Source organism: Camelus bactrianus, chromosome 7 (genome assembly GCF_048773025.1).
Source record: "Camelus bactrianus isolate YW-2024 breed Bactrian camel chromosome 7, ASM4877302v1, whole genome shotgun sequence".
NCBI lineage: Eukaryota > Metazoa > Chordata > Mammalia > Artiodactyla > Camelidae > Camelus > Camelus bactrianus.
In genome coordinates this window covers 13152850-13175970 of record NC_133545.1, presented here as the reverse complement: position 1 = coordinate 13175970, position 23121 = coordinate 13152850, and the positions used below count along the sequence as shown (strand labels likewise).

The following is a 23121-nucleotide window of genomic DNA, read 5'->3' as shown; positions in this document are numbered from 1 at the left end:
TCACGGAAACAACCATCCTTAAGGGAAAATCTGACCCAAACCATGGTTCTTGAAGTGGGTGTGTTTGGCCCATTTTGTGAAAAGAAAAATGTTAACGGCCTGTTTTTTTCCGAGAGACCTCCATTTTGTTAGACAATTTAATAGAGGCTTTGTTCAGTAAATATTGACAAACCTTACATGTGCCCCAAATAGAACCATTTTGAAAATGTGGTGCCCAGTGAAGTAGAATTGAGGGAAACAACGATCCTTTCAGGCGCTTAGGTTAGAATCTGTATAGAAAACCACTAATTACTCGATATCTTTTTGTCATAAAGAGAATTTCTAAACAAAAAGATGAGATAGATGCTGTTGCTTTTTGGTGATGATTAGTAATGTACTCTTTGAAATTCGACTCAAATCCATGCTAATAGGGAGGAAAGATCTAGTCTAGTACTTTCTCTCTTAAAAAAGCCAAACACTTGCTCATTTTTGTATGTTGCTTGTTTAGGCGAATGGTTTCTTAGCCAATAAAGAAATGCTTTTTTCTTGACAAGTTATTTTAATTGCTTGACCTAAGAGAAAAGGCACACTTTTTAACAATGGGTATAATAATTTTCTTGAGTGCTCTGCAGCAAAATATGCGAGTAGATTAAAAACATTTTATTGAATTAATATGTTTTTAGCAGTGCATACTTTGGTTTTTCAGTGTTCATAGTTCAGTTTTAATAAAACTCATATTTGGAACTTTTCTTTATAGACTGTTTAGAAAAATAGGTAAAGATCGTAAACCTACTTGTGGTTGCATAGAGAGGAGGGGAAGTTTGGGAAGGAAATGAATTTTATTTGTGTAGTAAACCCTTGAAAGTTAACATCAATTAAAAATGCCACTGGAGAAACTTCTACCAATTATCATTTTTCACTGTTAGGTAAGAATGGTTTTTTTTATAACTGCAGCTTGTCTTAATATTGCTCCTTTTCCATTATGAAGATGATATTGAGAAGGGGCTTAATCCAGGTTTTTAGCTGGCAGAATAATCTTTGTAGTAAAATTATAGAAATCATTCAAGACTTACTTTAGATGATCCTTTTATTCCTAGATGGATGCCATTTTTGGTACCTTCTACGTGGATTGAATTTCCTAATTTTACTGGGAGGGTAGTTGGATCAAAGTAACTATGATCACCTGATAAATTTCCAAACTAGTCACAATCTAGTATTGCAAAGCTAAATTAAAGTATGTGTATACATACATATATATATTTTTTCCTGTGTGTGTAATCAGCAGAAACTTGGATTTCTTAAAATCCACTGTGCTTTGTATTACAAATAAATTTATATTTTTCTGTGTCTGTTACTGGATTTTTTTTTGCCTTCAGACTAAGAGGATTTACCAGTGAACTCATGTTTACAAGTCCACAGTATTATTTAACTGAAATGACTGGATTTTCACTGCTGTGTTGGGCCAGAAGAAAGAAACATACTACTTTCAAGGAAAAGAATTGAATGTTTTTTTAGATTTTCAAATTAGTTCTTTTATGTAAATAAGATAAGAATCAGTATTCTTTTCCTTCTTACCAGATAGTAAATGAGTTTACATATTTTATGTTATGATTCAGGACCTTTAAATAATTAGGATTTTTTTTTTTTTTATTGTACAATCAACTTCAAGTTATCCAGGGATAGGGAAACATGGATACCTTTCTGAATAACAGCATGTAATTTGAAACCATATAATGGGAAGTTTTGTATTGGACACAGGAACAGCTTACAGGGAATTCTGTTGGGTGTCTTTGGCACTAAGATGTGGAAATGGGGATCCAAGAGGTAGGAGAGACATGGAAAAGGTAGGTAGGAGGGTATTTAAGGCAGCTCTGTCCAATATATAAATATATATATATATACATATTTTTCTTATTCCCAGAGACTAACTATAAAACAATCACTGTCTTTGGATAGTGGGACTCAGGGTGGCAGTAACCACCCCCTCAACTCCTAGTGTCCTGTCTGTGAGGGAAACTGAAGCAGCAAAGGAGGCCAAGGGCACTTTCGCTTTCACCTCCCCCACCCCCTAATGAAAGATTGATTTCCTCCTTTCCTCCCCCAAATTAGAGTTTTTAATTAGTTCCTTTTTAAACTCCTTGGAGATATGTCTGTTAAATATAACTTATTTTGAATGACTTAAATCAGTTAATTATGGAGATTACCTAAACTTTACTGAGATTCTCAGAAATAGGAGTTTTAGTAGTAGGGAAATGGAGAGGTAATTTTGGATCATTGGGCACTTCCAGGAAGGCCAGTGCTGGGTGAGCGGTGAAAGTGGGAGGCTTTGAACAACCAGAGGGCAGCATGATGGCACTGGGAGGCTGGGCAGGGGGATGACCAGGAGGTGGGAGAGGAATGCATAAGGGAAGTGGGAGGGCCAAAGACAAACTTTGCCTTCTTTGCAATTTTGCCTAGGGCCCTGGTGGTGGCAACCGCCTGTGTGCCACTGAAAATCGTGCCGATGCCTGGCATACTGCATAAATGGAAGCAGGGTACCGCGTGAGTTGAAACATTGGTCACACTATATAAAGTTTGTATATGTGAATCAGTGTAACTCATACCCATGTAACTGGGGGTCTGACTGTATTTGGATTTTTCTGATAAGGCATCATGGGCTAAGGAAAAGAGCACTGGGCTGAGACTCAGGAGACCTGGTTTCTAGCCCCAGCTGTACCTCTAATTGTAACCTTGGGTAAGTCAATTAACCTTTTTTGCCTGAAGTTAAATCTATAATTCGTTAAATGAGAAGCCAAATAATTTCCTATGTTATCCTCAGAAATGTTGAAAAATAAATATATTTTAAGTTTTTTAGAAGAGAGGAACCATAAGTAGATATAAATTAGTATCTTATTTTATCTGAAGTTTAAAATACATTAAATTTTCTCAATACCTTTGTTTTAGTTGTTAGCATTAATAGAAGGGAGAAGGATCATTTGTTTTCCCAGAACATAGTCCATTTGACAGCAGGGAGGAACAACCCTGGAAAAATTCAAGCATCAATTTAGCTGAATTGTCTGTGTGGTGGTTGGAGGAACTCAGTATCCTCCCATAGACTGCAGTCATTTTTGTTGAGTTGGTTTAATTACAAGGATATCCCTTAGCTAAAGCCCATTTGCCAACAGATACAGTTTGGTTATGAGAAGTCTCTGGTCCTGATCCCAGAAAGGCCTTGCAAGTTTTGAGGGATAGGAATTAAACACAATTGAGGATGTGAATTTAGATTATATCCTAAGTTTAGAAACTAGGGAAGTTACAGAAGGTAGTTTTGAGGATTCCATATCTCTTAATTGCCTGTAACCTTTAAATGGGAGCGGAGACCATCTCTGAAAGGTTAAACAGGCCAGAAATGACAGTCTGCCCTTAAAAACAACCAGTAGACTAATAGAATGTAGAATATAGAATTGAATTTTACAGCATTATTAGTTGTCCTTTTTGGTTAGGGAATGTTTAGGGCAAGTTAAAGCTTTCAGATAATTTTAGCTATTTTTGATGGTAATCTTTCTGAACATACAATGTTCTTCCTCAGTTAATAGAATATATTAATCATAACTTAATATTTATTCCATTCACTTACATTGTATAGTAGTTGCAGTTTACAGGATATAAAGTTAAAAGGATAATGCATCCTAGGAGATACTCAGGAAAATACAGTTCAGAAAGTCATTTGCTTCTTTCTAATACAAGGTTAGGGATACGTGACTCTTGAACCTATAGGACGGTATGACATTGCTGCCTTTCTGCAAAATAAATTACTGAATCAAAGGTTGAAGTAGTGTTTTCTTTAGTGGATTTTCTTCATAAAATCATCTTTGCTGTAATCTCTGTTCCTTGCTTGTCATCAACATTGAGAGCATTTTCTTTTCATTTTCTCTCATTAACGTATGAACCATATTTATTTCTTGGTCAGTTGTAAGTCATTCTTCTATTCCACTTGGCTTGTTCATTTTAAGTGAAGGAGGCGTAGCCTTTAATGTACAAGTGCACGTTTTTTGAATAATAATGGGATGTATCTAATTCCAGAGCTTGTAAATTCTTTAAATTCTTTATAAGAAATTTTAGCAAACATAAGGTTGAACAGTAGTTAAACGTAAGGTTAAACAGAGTTTTAGTAAATGTTTGATTTTATCAGCGATTCAGGCATATCAAAACGCTGAAAGCTCTGTTAACACCCACATAGTGAATCCGTTTTAAAATACTTTAACTCATTTTGAACTCTGAATAATATTTCTATCTACAGAACAACCCAGAAAACAATAATAGTATCGCCTTCCACAACTCTGCATTGTTTTTGGATTCTCTACAGTTTAGCTCTCCTCAAGGAAACCTGTGCTTCTGAGACACACTTTTGCTTCGGGTAAAAAAATAAATTGAAACCAAAGAAAAATCATATTCTCTATCACTGCGTAAGTTCTATAAGCAATAAGTAAATGCTTTGATTTGGTTGGATAAGATGTCATGTAAGGATAAATAGTAGTGAGCTACCTGTTCAAGATAGGTAGCAGGAAGTCAAGAACAAGTAACTGTCATGGATGAGGGTGAGGTTTAGTGGGTCAGAGTATTCAGTACCAGGTGATTCATACACATTAAAGCTTCAGGTTGCTAAGGGTTCAGGCAGGTGTTAAAAGTTGCAGATATGCAGATGGCTTCAAATAGTAAGTGTGGGTAAGACTAGGTAGATTAGGCAGGTGCTCCTCACAAATGGAATTTTAGAAAGGTGCTTGAAATGGACTGAATCCTAAAACCCCAGGGCTGTTAATATATTCATCAAAGACACATAAGTGATTCTACTACCCAACTTAATAATCAGTCTACTAAGAAATTGTAGACTAAGAAGATGAAAGTTGAAACATTTGCTGGAGAAAGAACGAGGGAGTGAGGGATAGGATAAGTTTATACTTGACGCGGATCTTATGGATTCAGCACCTGCAGAAATGTCATTCTGTTCCTCTTCAGTTTAAATTCTCAAACACTAGCAGCTGCTGGGATAGAATTAGACGGTGAGGCCAAAATAGATCAGTTAAGCAGTTTTGTAAAATTGTAGAGAATGTAGAGAAAAATACTTTGTAAAAACTCTGAAATTGGCTACAGCCTCATGTGTTTGTTATAATAGAATAACTTATGACTTTGAAAAGTCAAAGCCATCAGAAAGTAACACGTAGCTCAGTCAACTGAGTAAATGTTATATTTTGCTGTTTACAACAACATGGCCATATACATATATACATATATATGTATAACATGGCCTAGAGGAAGGAGTCTTCAAAACTTTTTTCTTAAAAGACACTCAGTAGATACTGATCCGTATGTTCTAATTTAGTTGTGAACCATGTGCAATGATGTTTGACCTCTGTGATTCAACATGAAAAGCGTTTAACCAGCTGCCCTTTCTGAGTCTTTTGTCATGTCTCCTGATTACATGGTAAATTGTTTTGTTTTTGTCTTTTTGAGACCTTGGTTTTCTGCAGACATCAGTTTTTTCTTTCAGAGTTAAACTTCCCAACCTTTACCTTTCAATAAGATATGTTGGATATTTATTGGATAGTATCTATAGTGTCTATACCTAGTTGCTCAGCTGCTTTTATATTCTGTTCTACTATTATGTTATACAACGTACCCTGTTCAGTTACTTGAGGAGGGTATTTTTTAGATGGGAGTTGGCACTATGGCCTACCTGTTTTTTTTAAATAAAGTTTTATTGGAACACAGTCATGCCCATTTGTGTACATATTGTCTGTGGCTGCTTTCCCTTACAACAGCATAGTTGGGTAATTGCAACATAGACGTATAGCTGGCAAACTCAGAATATTTGCTGTCTGGCCCTTTAAGGAAAAGCTTGTTGACCATTGTTCTAGATCAGTGTTTCTCAAAAGTGTGATGCCCAGATCAGCAGCCTAGCATCACCTGGGAACTTGTTAGAAACACAACACACATTCTTGGACCCACCCCTGGCCTACCAAATCAGAGGTTTTGGGATTGGGGGCCAGTAATCTGTGTTTTAAGAAGCCTTCCACGTGACTAATGCACATGAAATTTTGAGAAACCCTGTTCTGAATAAATGTTTCCCAAATGATAGTCACATATATCATCTTTACTTTTTTCTTTTTACCCTGTTTTCTTTTTGTTTAATATTTTTTCTTTATGTCAACTCACTTTTCTAAAAATATAAGCTAATTTTAAAATGAAAGTATATCATCAGAAAAATAAATACGGTGAAAACACAGTGTTACAAGAGATAACTAGACTCTTTTGTCACTTAACCTATACTACAAATTAGAACTCCTTAGATGTGTTAATTAAATACTAAGTGCCAGATGGAAATTTTTTTCTTGATCATGATAATCACCACTAACTGATTGAGTGGTGTTTAAAATGTCATGTTGGTGAAATCGTATAACACCTAAAATCACTTTCTGTACAAATCCCATTCTTCAGGAAATACTATTCTAGTTTCTCAGTGAGAGGAAAACTGTTTGAACTGTTATACCTAAGCCCCTGAGTAGAAATGACTTTTCCTTAGAAATAGACAGAAGTACACACCTGTGAGATAGATCTAGAAGTCCCTAGAGAGGCCCATTTAGACTTCTAGGATGAAGCTACCTCAGTTAGCTTGATTTTACCTCTCCATTAATGCTTTATTCCATAGTGGTCAGGAATTCTGCAGGATTTCACCAACCTCTTACACAGTGGAAGTGTGAAAAAGTGCTGGCTGTGGGAAAAGCTGCTTATCAGAGAAAACTGGACTAGAAACTGGGGGGAAGTGCTGTGATTCTACGTTATGGACAGAAAACTAGCAGGGCATGCTTACTAGGAAAACAGTTGATTCACCTCAGATTTTAGAAACCATGTATTTGTATTATGAGAAATTCTAGCATGAAAATAAATTATTTAATTTGCCTGATAGTATTAGAGGGAATACTTCCCAAGACATGGTGTTCTGATATTGGCTGATGTATTTCAGAGTGTAGTAATTATCAGTGGGGCTAGAATCTTACTTTCGTGAATATCCCTAGGTTGCTGAGCTGCTTCAGTTATTTCTCCCTTTACTTTTCTTAGAGATGATGGACGAATTTGCTTCTATTCTCGTTTGACTGCAATGAAGTAGTAACATAGGACTCCAGTCCTACAGGGACTGAAAGTCTAGAGGGGAGTGAAGATGTACACATGAACAGTTACGTTTATTTTTAATAAATTTTGTGATACCGATTGCATGTAGGTGTCTAATTTTGGAAAAAAGTGTTTAAAAAATATAAAAGGCCATCAAACACCTATAAGACCGAACAAAAGTATTACAAATGAAGTCCTTTATGTCCCTCTTCACAGTCTCAGTCCTTTCCCCAAAGGCAATTCTTGTGAATTTGTCACAGTATTTTTGCTGTGTTGTTTCAGTAGTTGTAAGGCTCAGTCTCCTTCATGGTAAATCTGTTTTTCATTTTAACTTCCTTTATCATTGAGTTGTCTGTCACCTCTGTCCTTTGATATTCTCATTTCTTTTCTCTTTATTTCTTTCCTTCGTTGGTTTTAGATTTGGGGAGGCTCTGCTTAGCTTTTATAGCAATCACCAGCCAATGAGCACTTGTCTCTTAATGACAAATTAGTCTTAATTTGTTTTAAAATAGACAATTACTTTTCTTTGATTCTTTTCAGCTATTCGTAGCCAAAGATAGCTTTCATTACTTCTCATTTTGGGTATAGAAAGTTCTGGATGGTAGAAGTCTCCAGATATCCAGAGTATGAGTGTTCTTGTATCAGAATTGCAGCTCTGCAAGTAAGTATCAAAATATAAAATGTAGCAGGCTGCAACTTTTTAATGACTAACTTTCCTTTATGACATATACTAAAAACAGATTGTATATAATCCTTTTAGGGTTTGATTTATAGTTAACTATTCAAGCTTTTCTAATGTATGTCTTAAATCTGAGAGGAGAAATATGATTGATTTCCTAAAGCATGTATCCTCCTGGCAGAAATGTGACAGCACTGACCCCTGCCAGTGGCCAAAACTGTGCTTATATAATGAGAGGAGACAGGGTTGTGGCAGGGGGTGGAATAGAGCCCTCGGAATGTAGCTGCTGTAGTCTCATTTCAGTTCACACATTTCCTTCACCATTCTGTTAGCTCTTAAAGACCGTGTAAGCTTTTCCACCTACTACCAAGGCTGTTTTCCAGTCTCATTCCTTATAATTTTGTTATATGGATTTTCATAGACTAGTAGGCTGGTAGATTTAAAAAATTATTTTAGCATTGTTAATCTTTGATCATACGCAGCAAGAATGAACTTGTTCTGGAAATTTCTTCTGCAATGGGCATTGCATTTTTAAAATGTCGGGCTTGTCAAGGGGATGATGGTGGTGTGATATTAGTACCTGTTCGTAATGATAAACCTATAGGACCACATGAAAGAATTAAGGATAGCCTTTCAGTACCCTTATTTTTGCATTTTCTGGGGGAAAGGAAAGCCTCTACTGCTACTCAGTATGATTTTATCAGTTCTATTAGAAAAGTGACTTGATACTACATTTGGAAGGAAAATGCCTTAAATTAGTTTTTCCCACTGCCATCTTTGGCTGAGTATTTTTTCTTTCCTTTCCTTATGTAATATATTCCTGGAAAATTTGACATGTGTCAAGTCATATTAAATGTTTTCAAAGCATCAATAATCATATTAAGACATGGTAGTGAATTCTTTCATAAGACAAACCCTGTACTTTGAACTGTATAAATATAAAATGAATTAAACTATATTTATTATTAACAAGGTAACACGGAGTAATAAGTTTTTTTTTTTTAGGTTAATTTCAAAAGGGTTCTTAAAGGTGAGCTTTAGGCTAAATTCTAAAGGAACAACAAAGGTAGGTGGGAGAAGTTAGTGGAGTTGGTAAGACTATTGGAGGAGAATGTAAAAGTGATCAAATTAACCTCTTTACTATAATACTGTACAGCAGTAGCTTTTACTTTGGTTCCACATGAAGGCATAACGTGTTCACTAGTACAGGACAGGTCTCTTCCTTCTCTGTACTAGAGTAGAAATTGGTCTTTATATAGTTCCCACATTATTATGTGGACTCATCGCTTATAATGTGGGAAATGGTAGTAAGAAGATGGCACATTTGAGGATTTGAGGGCACAGGGAAATGAGAAGCTTTACACTTATACACTGTTTTTTCTAGCTCTGGCTTTCCTTTTACTGAAAGGGTATGAAATTTATTTCGGAGGGAATGTGCCTACCCTGTCCCAAGCCAACAATGACACGTGGCCCCTAACGAGTATACCTGTGGGGAGGGCTTGCTTTGTCACATTGGAGAATGTGGGAGAGCTTTCCCTCTCCTGGCTCCATTTACAAACTAGGGGATGCTTCCATTTGCTTTGTGTGCTGTTGAGTTTTCTCCTCTGTTTTCTCTAAGCTAAGCTCTAAGCTAATTCTGTACAGAAGAAATACTAATTAGTTGTTTTTATAAATTGCTTGCCATTAATGCCTGATAATATGCAGTAAAATAAGGATTCTGCATACAATTATATATGTCAAATATTACAAACTTTAAGGTTCTTTTGAAATTACAATACTAAACTCAGTTCACTTTTGCTTAGCCTTCACAGTTGTTGATCACATAGCATGGTCATCCACTCACAGCTTAAAAAAATACAGGGAGCATCGGAGAGAATGGGTAAAGTAAAATTTTGATGTTTTTAAAATAGCACCTAAATCTATGAAAGTTGATTTGATTTACTGTTTGTATGGGAGGGAGAGGGTGGTTGGCACTGGAAGGGAGGGGGTGGATATTGGGTAAATAGCATGCACTATGTAAAATGATGTCAGATACCATCTAGGCCAAGATTTTAAGTGTTACTAACTTAAGTGTAAGGCTATTTCAGAAAAGGCAGGACCGTAAAATGGCAGTGTTGGAATTTACAGTAGGCTTTTTCTTGCCTCCCCATGGATTGAAGGGGATTTTGAGAATAAAAGTATTTGCGTACAGTTTGGACAGAAGCCTCCTTTATAGAGTAGCCTGTCTGTATTCACTAGGTGAAACTGCCTCAGTACCATCTCAGGCTCTGTCTGTCAAGGAAGACCTTGAGAGGAATAATGATGCATTCCAGTTTCTACTGTACACCTGTGACTCAGGTGTTCCCAAATATAGGTTATAATTCATGAAGAGATTGAACAACAAAAAGAGGTTAAGAGAGTTGTTCCTCTGAAGTAAGTAGTTTGGTAGAAAATATTAATAGAAATTTTGATGCTTTCATTCAAATGAAGAACACTTCTTCCAAAGTTCTAAATCGTTTTTAATATCAAAACTTGTCATTGTAATTATGTACAAAGCCTAATTAATTAGTATTATGGAAGTTGTAGAGAAGTGAGACTTCCATGTTTTATGGTTTGGGCATTTTGTTGTTAACTCAAATAACTTGGTCTAATCTCTGCCCCATTATTTTTACACTTTTTTTTTTTTTTACTTTGTTTACACCTTTAAAAAAACCTAATTGAAGAAAAAAAATCAGATTTTATCTCCAAATATTATTCTTGCCCCAACTTTCCTATTCCTCTACATGAAGCCATTTGCCAAAGCCAAATATGATTTACTTACTGTTTCCCAAACCTTCTTGCCTCTGTAAGCTATGTCAAAGATATTATTCCAGTTTGGAATGCTCTTCTGTCTCCTTTCTTTTGGTCTAAGTGCTATCTTTCCTTCAAATAATGGCTTCTACTTATTGCATGAAGCCTTCTCTAACCTCTCCAGTCCTTGGTGGTCATTCTAGTCTTAGAATTCCTGAAGTACTGCTATTCGGTAGTATTTCATCCATTACAAACATCCATTTGGCACTTGGATCATGCTACCTTTTGTTATTACTTGTTAACCTCATTTAAATGTCCTATTTCTCTAGCAAAATGATGGGCCCCTTGAGGGTAGAGAGCTTGTCTTAAATGTCTCTTTGTAACCTCATTGCCAAGCACAGAGAATATGTTCACTAATAGGCTTAATTCTAGGATTTGGATCCAGTGTTAGTGTAACAGGGTAATTTCTTTGCTTAGGTTATTTTCATAATGAATATATACCCGCAGAAACCAAAGAAAAAGTACATTGAATTAATAAAAAAAATCCTTGTATTATAAGGAGATTTGATTTATATTTGTTCCTTATTAGTTGTGGTTCCACCCCTCCTCTCCCTTTTTTAGTGGGTGCTATTTTACCCTAGTTTCTTTTTAAAAAACATGGTTTGGGCCAGATATCTTGACAGAAACCAAAATTACCAGTATTTTTATTTTAGATTTTGTTGATTTAGCCAAATTATATTTTCATGGCATAAGCCCAAATTATTAAATACTGCATATATAGCCAAGTTATTTTAAAATGTTAACCTTAAAGTCTAGTAAGGAAGACTTAAAAAGTATCAATAAACAGATACTCAGTTGCTAGTCCCTCTCAGGGTATTTCTGCATCTCAAATTATTAGGGTTTTATTATTTCATTGTTATAAAGATTTCTATACTGTACAGCTGATATTTGATAGCTGTATTTGTTATGTTTGCTGCAGTTATCAAATGTTTGCAGAGCAACCATTCATATGCAGTGAGTTACTTAATACTTTTTGGCATTTATAGAAGCTGATAATTTTTTTTAAAGCTTATCAGGGATAATTTTGTTAAATTCATATTTGGAATTACTCATTTTATCTGATAGCGGTGTCTTCAAGGCACATATGTCTTAGTATTAGATTTACAGTTGTGTGGGGGAGTGTAATAGCTCAGTGGTAGAGTGTGTGCTTAGCATGCACGAGGTCCTGGGTTCAATCCCCAGTACCTCCATTAAAAAATAAAAAAAATAAATAAATAAACTATTACTACCCCCCCCAAATACAAACAAAAATGAATAAAAGATTTACAGATGTGATTTCTGAAGCAAAAACAGTTGCCCTACTTGGTGAAATGTTTGACTAGTAAAACTTCTATGAATCTTGATTGTATTCTGAGGCCTGGCTTATAATATTCTTGAGCCATTGGTTTGTTGAAACAGTAAAACAGTACTGCTGTTGCATTACTGAGAAGCTTAGATACTTGTGTCAGGGAGACTCCTAGATATGTAAGGTTGTGTCTTCAAAAATTACATTACTTTTAAATTTCTTAGCATAATTTGGGTACAGATTTAGAGTAAAACATTTTTTCTTACATGCCAGGAAGCAAAAAGCCTCTCTGTATATCATTATCATTCTGGTGTGAGCTCATCATAAGTACCATTCTGACATGAGCTTAAGGCCCCCACCAAAGTCTTGATGAAAAAAGACTTTATTAAAAAAACATTTTTTTAAGCCCTAGTTGGTCCAAGGACCACTATACAGAGCTCAAACCTCAGAGTTTTACCTATGATCAGTCGTATTCTTCTCTAGGATTACACTTAAATCGATTTTTTTTTTAAAACCCTGATTTTGTTCACTTTTGTTTTCATATACAAGAATCTTTACAGTCAACATGTACTTCTAGATGCTGTATTGAAATTGCTGGCAGAGTCTATTCTATACAAACTGAACAATCTGGCCCCTTGTTTCATTTGTAAAGGTTCAATGTATCTATGCCTGCCTACTTCAATCTGCAAGGGAGTGTCAGAAAGGCCCCGCATTCGCCGAGCCGTGAGTTATCACTAACTTTTCAGATGTGTTAATGAATGTGGAAGAAAAGCAGTTGTGTTTAAAAGGAAAAAAGAACCATCAAAATAACCTTTATTATAGTAGCAGGCGTGAACACTAAATGAATTATTCCAAATTGTGGTATCAAAAATAACCTAACTAGAGAGTAGCCTCTAGAAAACCTATTGTTGAACTACTCTGAAGCTATCATTTTAGCTATAAATTACTGTTCTTAAAATTTTATAAACCCTGATTGCAAATTAATATGTTTTTTAAGTCTTTTTAGCCAAGTTAAAACAATCTGAACAAAATCTTACCCCACCTAAAATTGACAGTATTTAGTTGACTTTGAGTTAAGCTCTTAAAAATAAGACCATGTGGAAGGGGTAAAGTTTAACCTTTTTTGTTAGTGACATGTGAAAAACAAATTAATTTAAATGAATCCCTTCCTAGATGAAAGTTTTTGGAGTGCTCCAGGCATCAATGTGAAGTACGGTGGTATTTACAAACTATTTTGGTACCAACAGTTCTCGCTTCAGTAATTCACCAGTAGGTTTTCATTTATCAATGATGATACCAATTTAAGGCTAAAATAAAACACCTTCATTTCCTAGGGCTTTTCATTATACATAGAGGAAACGTCCTTAAGCATTTTTTCCCCCAACGAGATTCTAAGCAAAACAAAAAAACAAAAAACCAAAAAAAAAAAAACCACTGTAACTAACAGCTGTTATTTTGTTATTAGAGATAGCTACTTTTCTTTTTCTTAGCTTCTCTAACGTTTTGAGTAGATAGGGATATTTAATGAGCAGGGTGGATGCTTCTGTTGCTTTGGAGGTGTATTGTGTTAAATGAAGACAATGAATTTAAATGTACCCAGTTTGGCCTTATGTAGCACAGACTACATAAAACTTGGAGGTGTGGGACCTTCGGAGTCATTAAAGTTAACGTTGCATTTAGGCATTGTGCCTTTGTCTGACTGGTGTGTAAGTCCTTCTTCCAGGTTTGTACGCTCTTAAACACGTTATTCTACCCTCTCTAACTCCTCCCAGCAGCAAAAGGGAGACACTTCAGCTGGAACAAAATAGTGGAAGAAATGGCGTCTGGGGTTCAGTGGGGAATTCGCAGTGTGTATGCAATGTTTGCAAGATTACTTTTTATGTTTTTCAATTAATGTAAATAGTTACAAAATAAATCAATGTTTAGTGTCAAGTAGGGAACGTTGTATACCAATAGAAACTCTCCTAGTGGGTCTGCTGCAAGTCGCTTAACCTCTCGGGGCCTCAGTTTCCTCGTCTGCAGGATGAAGGAGTTGGACTCAATAATCTTTAAGGTCCATTCCTACTCTAAATCCTATGCTTTTCTGAAGTACTCTGTTTAACAGAATGCATTGCTTTCCCACTTTGACTATTTGAATTACATGTGCAGTACACATCCTGCAACTGCATGTTGTCTAAAATAGTTTTTCTGTAGGATATATAAAAAACTAATCCTTCTTGAGCTGATTTATAAATCTGTGTGTATAGCCACACATAAAAAGCTAGTGTTAGTAGGGCTCTCAGAAGATAAATATTTTCTAGTTGTCTAACCGTGAATGTTATTAACTTTCCTATATTACAGGAGACACTACTCGTCAGCGAATAAAATTCAGTGATGACAGAGTGTGCAAGAGTCACCTTCTCAACTGTTGCCCCCATGATGTCCTGTCTGGAACTGTACGTATTTTATTAAATCAATTGTTTGATTATTGGCATACTACAAAAATGAACTGTTTGATAAAGACTTAATTTCTTGTCAGATTATTAGGCAGTGATGTTTTTAAACACTTGTTAGCAGACTAATTTGCATCCCTTATATTTAGATTGATAATTTAGGTCTGCAATAATGGGATTTCTCACAAAAATAATTGTTGTGTTTTACTTTGTAATTTTTTCCATTCTTCAGAGCAAGTTTTTAAAAAGCACTTCTTATTTGGAACATAGAGGCAGTTATACAGTGGTTGCACTTTTAGCTCAGAAATAATTTGAATGATTTTTTAAATTGTTTACTTTTGAGCAGAGTAGACTATTATCCCAAACAGTATGCATTTTTATTGAGATTTGTGCACCTTTATATTATAGAAATCATTGTGGGGAAAATATATTGGTAAATACTTAAATTCACAGTTTAATTTGTGAGTAGTGTTGTCAGTTAAAGTTCATTTATTTTGCTTACTCCTAATGTAAAGCTCACTTATTTAGATTCTACATGTAGTGATGTTGATTAATCTTAGAGTATGATCACTTTAATTTTGTAGATAAATCACAAGATGATGGGCCTATTTAAATGGGACAAAGGATTTGATTCCCTGACTTTTGGATTTAATTGAAATGATTACTCACTGCAAGAGCTTTCTTTCACAGGGATGGCAGAGGAGGGCTGGTAGGGCCTAAACATATAGCTGACTTTGTCATTTGTCAGAAATGATTGAAATGAAGAAAAGATTTAGAACTTCTATTTGCAGATGCAGTGAGTTCCCTTAGTTAAAGATGTCTCGATAGGTGGTTTCTTCTTGATAGGAAGAGTTAAATACCCCAAATAAATAGATATCAAGGCATTTACAATGGGAAACTCCTCTGTCTTTCTCCAGTAGGAAAGGCTGTTGAAACTGTATTATATTAAAAGGAATAAAAGAGCCAACATTTAAAAAATATATAATACCTGCATTTTTTTAGAGTTTAATATTACAAGGCAAGAAATCTAGTTTCTGAGCACATGATTTAGGACTATGACAGGTAATTTTTTTTTTTAAGTAAAGGTAGGTTCATTTAGAGAGATACATACTGCATAGGGCATAGGCTGTTTCAGAACGCGAAAGGCCGTGCGATGTAGGGCTTGGGTGCTCAGGTTAAGGTAAAAGTAGATACACACTTCATAGACAGAGTGCAGGCCGTCTCTGAAGATCAGGGAGCAAGAGAGGCAGCCTAGGACTATGACAGGTAATTAACCCTCACATCTATTCTTCAGAGTTTCTGTACTTAAAGTATTTTCTATGGTGTTGTATGATTTAAATCTATAAAATACGTAATTATTTGTAGTATACTTTGATTCTACACATTTACTGTTAAATTTCACAGTTAAAGATATTTTATTTAATGGCTAAATTATCACTTCAAATAAATTTTGAGAACAAGATTAGTTAATAAGTGGCAGAATTTAAATTTTTAATTTTTCAATACTTTAAAACCAATCATAGCAGGACTTCGACATATTATTATATTCTTCAGGTTTGGCATTAATAGTTAAAAAAAAAAGTCTGACATCACAATTGTGCTTTTATATTTTATATGCACACAATGCAGTTAATGCTCATTTATTTCTAAAATGATTCTCTTGGCTGTATGTTCCAGAGTTAGCCATAGTGATATTACTGTATTTAAGTGACTTACTCAAAATCATTCACTTCTGTTGATTTAAAGCAAAACCGGAGGGGAGGTTATAGCTCAAGTGGTAGAGTGAATGCTTAGCATGCATGAGGTCCTGGGTTCAATCCCCAGTACCTCCTCTAAACATAAATAAATAAACCTAATCCCCTCCCCGCCAAAATAAACAAAAACAAAAAAAGTTGTCAACCTAGAATTTTATATCAAGTTAAAATATCTTCAAAAACAAATGAAATAAAGACTTTTAAAAATAATAATAATAAAAAAAAGCAAAACTGGAACTAAACTCCAATTTTCTGAGCTGTAGTTTTATTCACCATGTTTTCTACTCTTTAGGTGATACTTAATCTTCATCATGTTAAATAAAAAGGATAAGTGGTTGGTTTTGGACTCTCCTTGTAAAATTCTTGCTAGTGGATTTATAAGAAGCACATTTTTACAGATCTTAACATCTCTGAAATACACATCCTAAAATTAGTGATAGAAAAATACTATTTTAATTTGTAACATTCTTAAGGTATAGAATTTAATGATGAGGCTTAAAATTGATAATGTCTTGAATTACATGAAAAACAATTAAGGAAAGCCTTTCTAAAGGCACTTGCTAGGGAAACCGTGGATGAGAAATACCTCATTTTTGTCAGCCAGGTAGGTGGGAGACTGTCGTACGTAAGAACGGGGTTAAATGTGAACCTCCTTCAGAATTTAGGAATGTCACAGAGTGGAATCCTTGAGAACTTGAAGTCATCCATAGTGTGATTTTCTTTTTTCTTTTTCTTTTTTTTAACCATAGTGTGATTTTCTTATGACCCTTATTACTAAAAAAGACTAACAGTTTATCGTATGTACAAGTAGTTTGTAATTACAGAACTCTGACTTGTTTAGCACCAGTCTCTGTAAAACAAATGCTTTTCTGGTGCAGAATCTAATAGTTCACACCTCTTTATGTTGAAGGTGCTTTTTGTGTGTGTGAGATCAAGGATGAAAAGAACTGAATTGTTGATTTTATAATGCTTTTTCTTCGTCATATAACTAAAGGTTGCCCTTTAATTTTCCAGACCTTGTTCCTCAGGGCTGCCGCTTCCAGCAGAATATGACTCATCATCTAGATTATTTAGCAGAAGAATACACAGAAATATATTCTCTGGCTTTTTTTTTTTAATTATAAAGAGGTTAAACTTTATATCAAGCACTTGGAGATGAAAAGTATTATTTCTAAAAATATACTCATAACTTACAATGAGTATGGAATATTTTTGGAATTCAATTTGATAAAATTGCCTCTGTAACATTTTACCTTTCATTAGTCTGGTATTCTGGTATAACTAACTTAAGCTAATAAATCAATTAGGGGAGGTAAAATGTAGAACAGAGAATCGAGATAATTGTATGTATGTGTATATATATCTTTGAATTATGATTCTTATAAGAAGCATGAATATTTCTATAATTAGGAAATTACTGTATTTCAAAGGCTTGGATTATTTTCCTAGTCATTGAGAATTTTTTGTTTTAGTCCCGCTCTTTTCCTCCTTTGGTACATTTAGTTTTTTCCATCTTGTATTCACCATGCAGACAATAGACAGCATCCCCTTTCAGATTTAGGCAAAACAAAAAGCCTACGCTTGGTTGGGGTTTTCATATACACACTATTATATATAAAATAGGTAATCAACAAGGGCCTACTGTATAGCACAGGAAACTATGCTCAGTATCTTATAGTAACCTGTAATGAAAAAGAATCTGAAAAAGAATAAATATATATGTATATATAACTGAATCAGTTTGCTGTTTACCTGAAACTAACACAACATTGTCAATCAACTGTGTATCAATTTAAAAAAAAATACATCTTTAGATGATGAAGCAAACCAAAATTACAATGTTAACATTTTCATGGTAGATTAGGGAATAAGCTGTTTGTCATTGATTTATTTTACTGTTTTATGTTTTACTGCTTTAAGAAGTTTGGCATGTTTAATATTTTACAAATGATTCTTATGATTCCAGTATAAAAAGTTTCGTTGATTTATGTTTGCAGTTTTAAGCTGAAAGGCATAAGACAAAGTTAAGGTTATAAAAAGCATTTTAACTTTTAAAATAACCTGAGATTCAATATAAATATATGGACATACTTAATTTTCTAGATTCAGGAGTTATGTGGATACTTGGGAAGTTTTGCCGACCAGACAATTGAAATATTTAACTAAAATTATAAATGAGACTAAATAGTAATCAAAAACCTCTTAAAAGTAATTATTAAATTTTTTCAGATTTACAGATTAATAGTTTGAGTTATAGTGAAGTTAAAAGCTTAGGAAGAAACAACTTTTTAAATTTGTAACTTTAATAAATCAAACATTGATTTTAATAACCTCAAATAATCATTTCCTGAGTCATGGTCAAGGACACCAAGATATTCTTGTTGACATAATGTGGATTGAGAATTCATCAACGTTAGGTACAGCTTTTGTTGAAAAGGAATAAATGCTACCATGAAAAAAAAAAAGCCTAAGCAGAGTTGTCAACGTGCCCACTCCCCAGAGTGTGTGCCCGCGCGCGCGCACACACACACACACACAGACATACATACGTATATTATTTCTGTCATATATATTTCCTGGGGGAAGATAAGTATTGAAGTGCATTAAAAAACACTTTCCATCTAGTTCCTAGTGATCTGGGGAAAAGGTATGTGATAGTAATAATTTAAAGATGGCATTAAATCTAAAGCACATGGTTACATAAGCTTGAAATTAAGCTCTGCAGAGATGTAAATGTATATTCTCATAATGTGTCTATCCTAAATTCAGAAATGGCCACTACTAATTTTATTATAGTCTTTATCGTAGTGTAATTTTAGTGTTGACAGGCCATCATGTCTTCTAGCATAAGATCATCATTTTATATATATGGAAAAATTAAGGCTCAGAAATTGTTTTTGTCAGATGTCTCACAAGAATCACAGTATATTTTACCACCCAGGAATCTTTGAGTTACTTACACCTGAATGCTTTTTTAACTGTTTTTTGTTGTGTTGTTAGTTTTTTAGATAACACAGTGACCTAGTGCAGTGACTTTCAGATATTTCTGAAATGTCCTTAGAGACATCTCATGCACTGAGAACCTGGGGACAGGCCATTCTTAAAAAGAAATTCTGCTGCTCAGAAATAGAATTTAAGAAGAGCTGATCTTGAGAAATACTTGGGGACAAGGATAAAGTAAAATTTTTATCTGCCTTTTTGAAATGAAATTCTGACTTAGTTGTTTTATGGTGGTCCCAATAGGTTCTGTGTTTTATCCAAAATGCAGTTTTTATTAATTGAAACTCCTTTATTGCTTCTCTCTTTTAAGGCCTGGTTAAAATCACCTCCTTGGATACATACAAACCTGAACTTTAAAGTCTCTTTGATAGTTTATATTCAAAAGAGCCATGAAAGTTTAGAGAAGCAGAATAAGTGATAAGAACTAAATCTGTACAAAATTTTCTCAACCACTCACTAAATGTAACTTTCATAGTGAGGGCAGGGACATTGTCCTCAGCATCTAGAACAGTGTCCCTCCATTGTGTTAAAATTTGATCCATGCGAAATAAATGTTTCAAAAACTAACTTTGAGTTTCAGAAATTAATGACTGTGGGGAAAGTGTTACCTTTTAAGAAATAAGGTGCTGGAGAGTATCTTGATTTTGAGTTACTTATCAAAACATGACAAAAGTGGTTTCACATGCAGATGTGAAAAAGTTAGTCTGTAGATACTTTAGATACTTTAAACCCATAATCTCACATCCAGAAAGGGTATGTTTTGGGCTACTTAGGCATTTTTTAAAAATTTACTATTTCTAATGGAGGTACTGGGGATTGAACCCAGGACTAAGTGCATGCTAAGCATGCGCTCTACCACTGAGCTATTCTCCTTTCCCCACTACCTAGGCATTTTTAAACAAATGTTTTAACATTAGCCCAGATTATTGGCTTGGATTTTTTTTTTTTATTTCAATGACAGCCAATTTCTAGAGCTTCTCAATTTGCCAGATGTCAGATAACCCAAATTTTACCAGATCTGGCTTTTGAAGTGTATTATGTCAGATTTGCTGTTTGTATTTTATTCTCAGTTTCTTATAAAAATATGCATTCCTTTAACAAGCCATTCTAGAGAATGCCTAAATCAAAAACACACTTGGTGTATAGGAGAACAGAGGCACACTAAAAGCTTCCCAGTGAATAGTTAGAGCTTTATGGTTAAACTTTAAAAACCCAATCCTGAATATAATTTGGAGCATTGTTGGCAAATTGGCACATGAATACCCTGAGCTATTCAACTTGGGGTACTTATGCCCTTGGGAAATAACCTTTTTCTGTTATTCTGAATAATCATGCATTCGTTTTATATACTTAAAAATAACTTAATATACTTCAGGCTTATGGAAGTGATTTTTTTTTAAGGTGACCCAAAGACTAATGTGACCTAGAGAATCTTGTTCTAGTTTAGTCTGTTACTAGTTGAGGTTGGTCAGATATTTTATTTGTCTATGACTTGGTGAAATGGTTAAATATAAGTGTACATGCATGTAAATATGATGAATTGTTGTGCTAATGTCCAGTCCTTGTATGTCAAATACAAATTGATTTTTTTTATTCTATAATATTATTGAATCAATTTGCAGAAAGATCTTTTTAAACTTCTTTAATAGAAAATTTCAACTATAAATAAAAATGGAGACTTGTGTAATGAACTTCATTTACCCGTACGCCAACTTCAGCATGTACTTTCCACTTGTTTCATGTATAATTAATTACATCCTCTCTATCCTTTTGTTTGTTTTTTGAAGCAAATCTTGAAACACTTTAAAGTAGCAAAGACTGGTTATTCCCAAGCAAAACAGAATGAGGTCTGGAAGTCATTGTTGAAACAGATTGTTTTTCATAGCCTGGTGCTTGGTCAGCGTATTTCACTGTCACATTTGTTAAATGCTTATCACCTGTGAACCAGGAATCATCCTCTTAGCATTCCCTGAACTCTTTAGATCTTTTTTTAGAGATAATGCAGGTTTATAAACTGCATTTTAACAAGTCTGAAGAAACTAGTATATTCTCTGAGTTTATTCATTGAAAAAGTGAGGATGGAGTTATAAATGAATCATTTGAAAGATGTGGACAATGAACACAGAGCAAACACATGGTAATAAACTAAAACTTGAAATAAATATTTTTATTGTATAGGTGGTTGATTAACCACAAACATCAAGCAAATTCATGTATTATCACAGGAAATTTCTTTTGTAATATGATGAGTTCTATCTTGATGTGCAGGTGTTAAGACCAAATGGCTTAGTATAATCTTTTCTAATTTGATGATAGTTACTCATTAAGGAAACTTTTAATAGCATTTGGTGTTTTATTCTGACCTGTATTGAATAAAATATCTTGAATACATATTATCCCTTAGACTTTTTTGGTCTACAGGGTCAAAAAAATATAGACATATATTGGTGTACTTGGATAATGTAAGCTATAATCAGATAGATTTTTGTGTGTTCCCCCCACATTTGGCTTTATTATAATAGTATTTAGTGCAATTTAGGTAATATTGGAATTAAGTAGAGGAAGAAATAGAAAATGGCAAGGAAGAGGTATCAGATTAATGAGGGCTAAGTGGAAAAAGTAAAGAGAATTCACAGTAAAAGTTAACAAAAAATTCCCTTTCAGGAAGTGATTTATGTTTTCATGTCTCTGGGAGTGCTGCTGATTGCTAACATCAGCATTCATTCATCTAGTCACTTGACAAATACTTATTGAGGACCTTGTGCTGTGCACAGTGCTGGGAATACAGAAGTGGACAGGGGTTTCTGTTTTAGTAATGGGAGCTTACATCCTAATGTTCTTTCAAAACCAAATATGAGAAGAAATAACGTGATTTCAGGAATGATTTAAGTGCTATGACAGAAATTCATGGTTAGGTCTGAGACAGGGGCAAGGGGCTACTCTAACAGAGTGATTGGAAAAAACTTTTGATGAAATGACATTTGGAGAGATCTAAATGTAAAGAAAAGAAGCCAGTCATTCTTGAGTGAAATTGCCTCCACACAGAAACTTGGTGTTTCCCTGTTATACATATGGTTAAAAATTTAAAATCCTTAGCCTAGTCTCTCTCTCCCTTTAATGAATGAATGAATAAATCAGTTTGGTCCATTTGTTTTGACCAGATTGAAATATTCATTATTGTCTCACTACTTTCCTTACCCAGCATGCTTCTTATTTTTGCCTGTCTCCTTTTCTCTTCCTGGAATACCCTTTCTATACAAATTTAAATCCTGCCTGACTTACCATACACAATTGCGCTGAACCCTAGTGTATCACCTGCTGTCCATACTGCTGAATATGTACTTGTTTTGTCTTGTTTATATATGTCCTTTCTTCCCTCAGTTAGATAGCATAGTCTTTATGGGGCAAGGCCTTTTGTTTTAGTTTTGTCTAGATGTCTTTGCGTATCTAGGATGAGAAATGGATAAGAAGGTATTTCCTGCTATATTCTTCAAAAATAAAAGGTAAAGAAGAGCTTTATTTATCTTTATCCACTCAGGAAAAAGTGATCTGGAGGGTAGGACATTCCACAAGTGACAATGAGCAGTTAAAAGTTGGGAAGTGATAGAAAAGCAGGAACTACTTTCTGCATGCACAGTATGCCCCATTCCTCTTCACCCACCACTCATGTTTGGCTTGTTAGTTTTGAGTGTCAGGACTGGAATTAGGAAAGAAAAACCTTAAGTTTTATTGTAAGACAGTAGTTGCATAACTGAAATTTATATCCACATTTTGTTATTTCAAGGCTTTTTCAATAATATAGTAGATTTTCTCTTGTTCTTGAGCTGGATCTTGAAGCAGGCATTGACAATGGATGACAAAAAGATGTTACAAATGTGAGGAGGAAGAAGGTGAAGATGTAAGAAATGAAGATCAAAGTGTAGGTGATTTGTATTTTGGAGAATAACATTGGCATGGGGATAGTATACGGAACAGTTCAAACGCTGGGCTAGGGGTTTGTATTTCCTGTGTTCTCTG

General features: G+C 34.5%; 1 protein-coding gene across 7 annotated transcripts in view; it reads left to right on the top strand.

Moving 5' to 3' along the window:
* Positions 1-23121, top strand: part of LUC7L2 (LUC7 like 2, pre-mRNA splicing factor) — a 52135-nt gene that overhangs the window by 974 nt on the left and 28040 nt on the right. For 2 of the 7 annotated variants that reach the window (XM_074366950.1, XM_045510990.2), the window contains exons 2-4: positions 2437-2520; positions 12571-12641; positions 14259-14353. In XM_074366950.1, the coding sequence (XP_074223051.1) occupies positions 2483-2520; positions 12571-12641; positions 14259-14353 (204 nt within the window). In that variant the 5' untranslated portion in view covers positions 2437-2482. Of the gene's footprint in view, positions 1-2436; positions 2521-9616; positions 9684-12570; positions 12642-14258; positions 14354-23121 lie in introns of those variants that run through there. The other 5 variants (XM_045510994.2, XM_010947477.3, XM_045510991.2 and 2 more) reach the window with 4 other exon arrangements.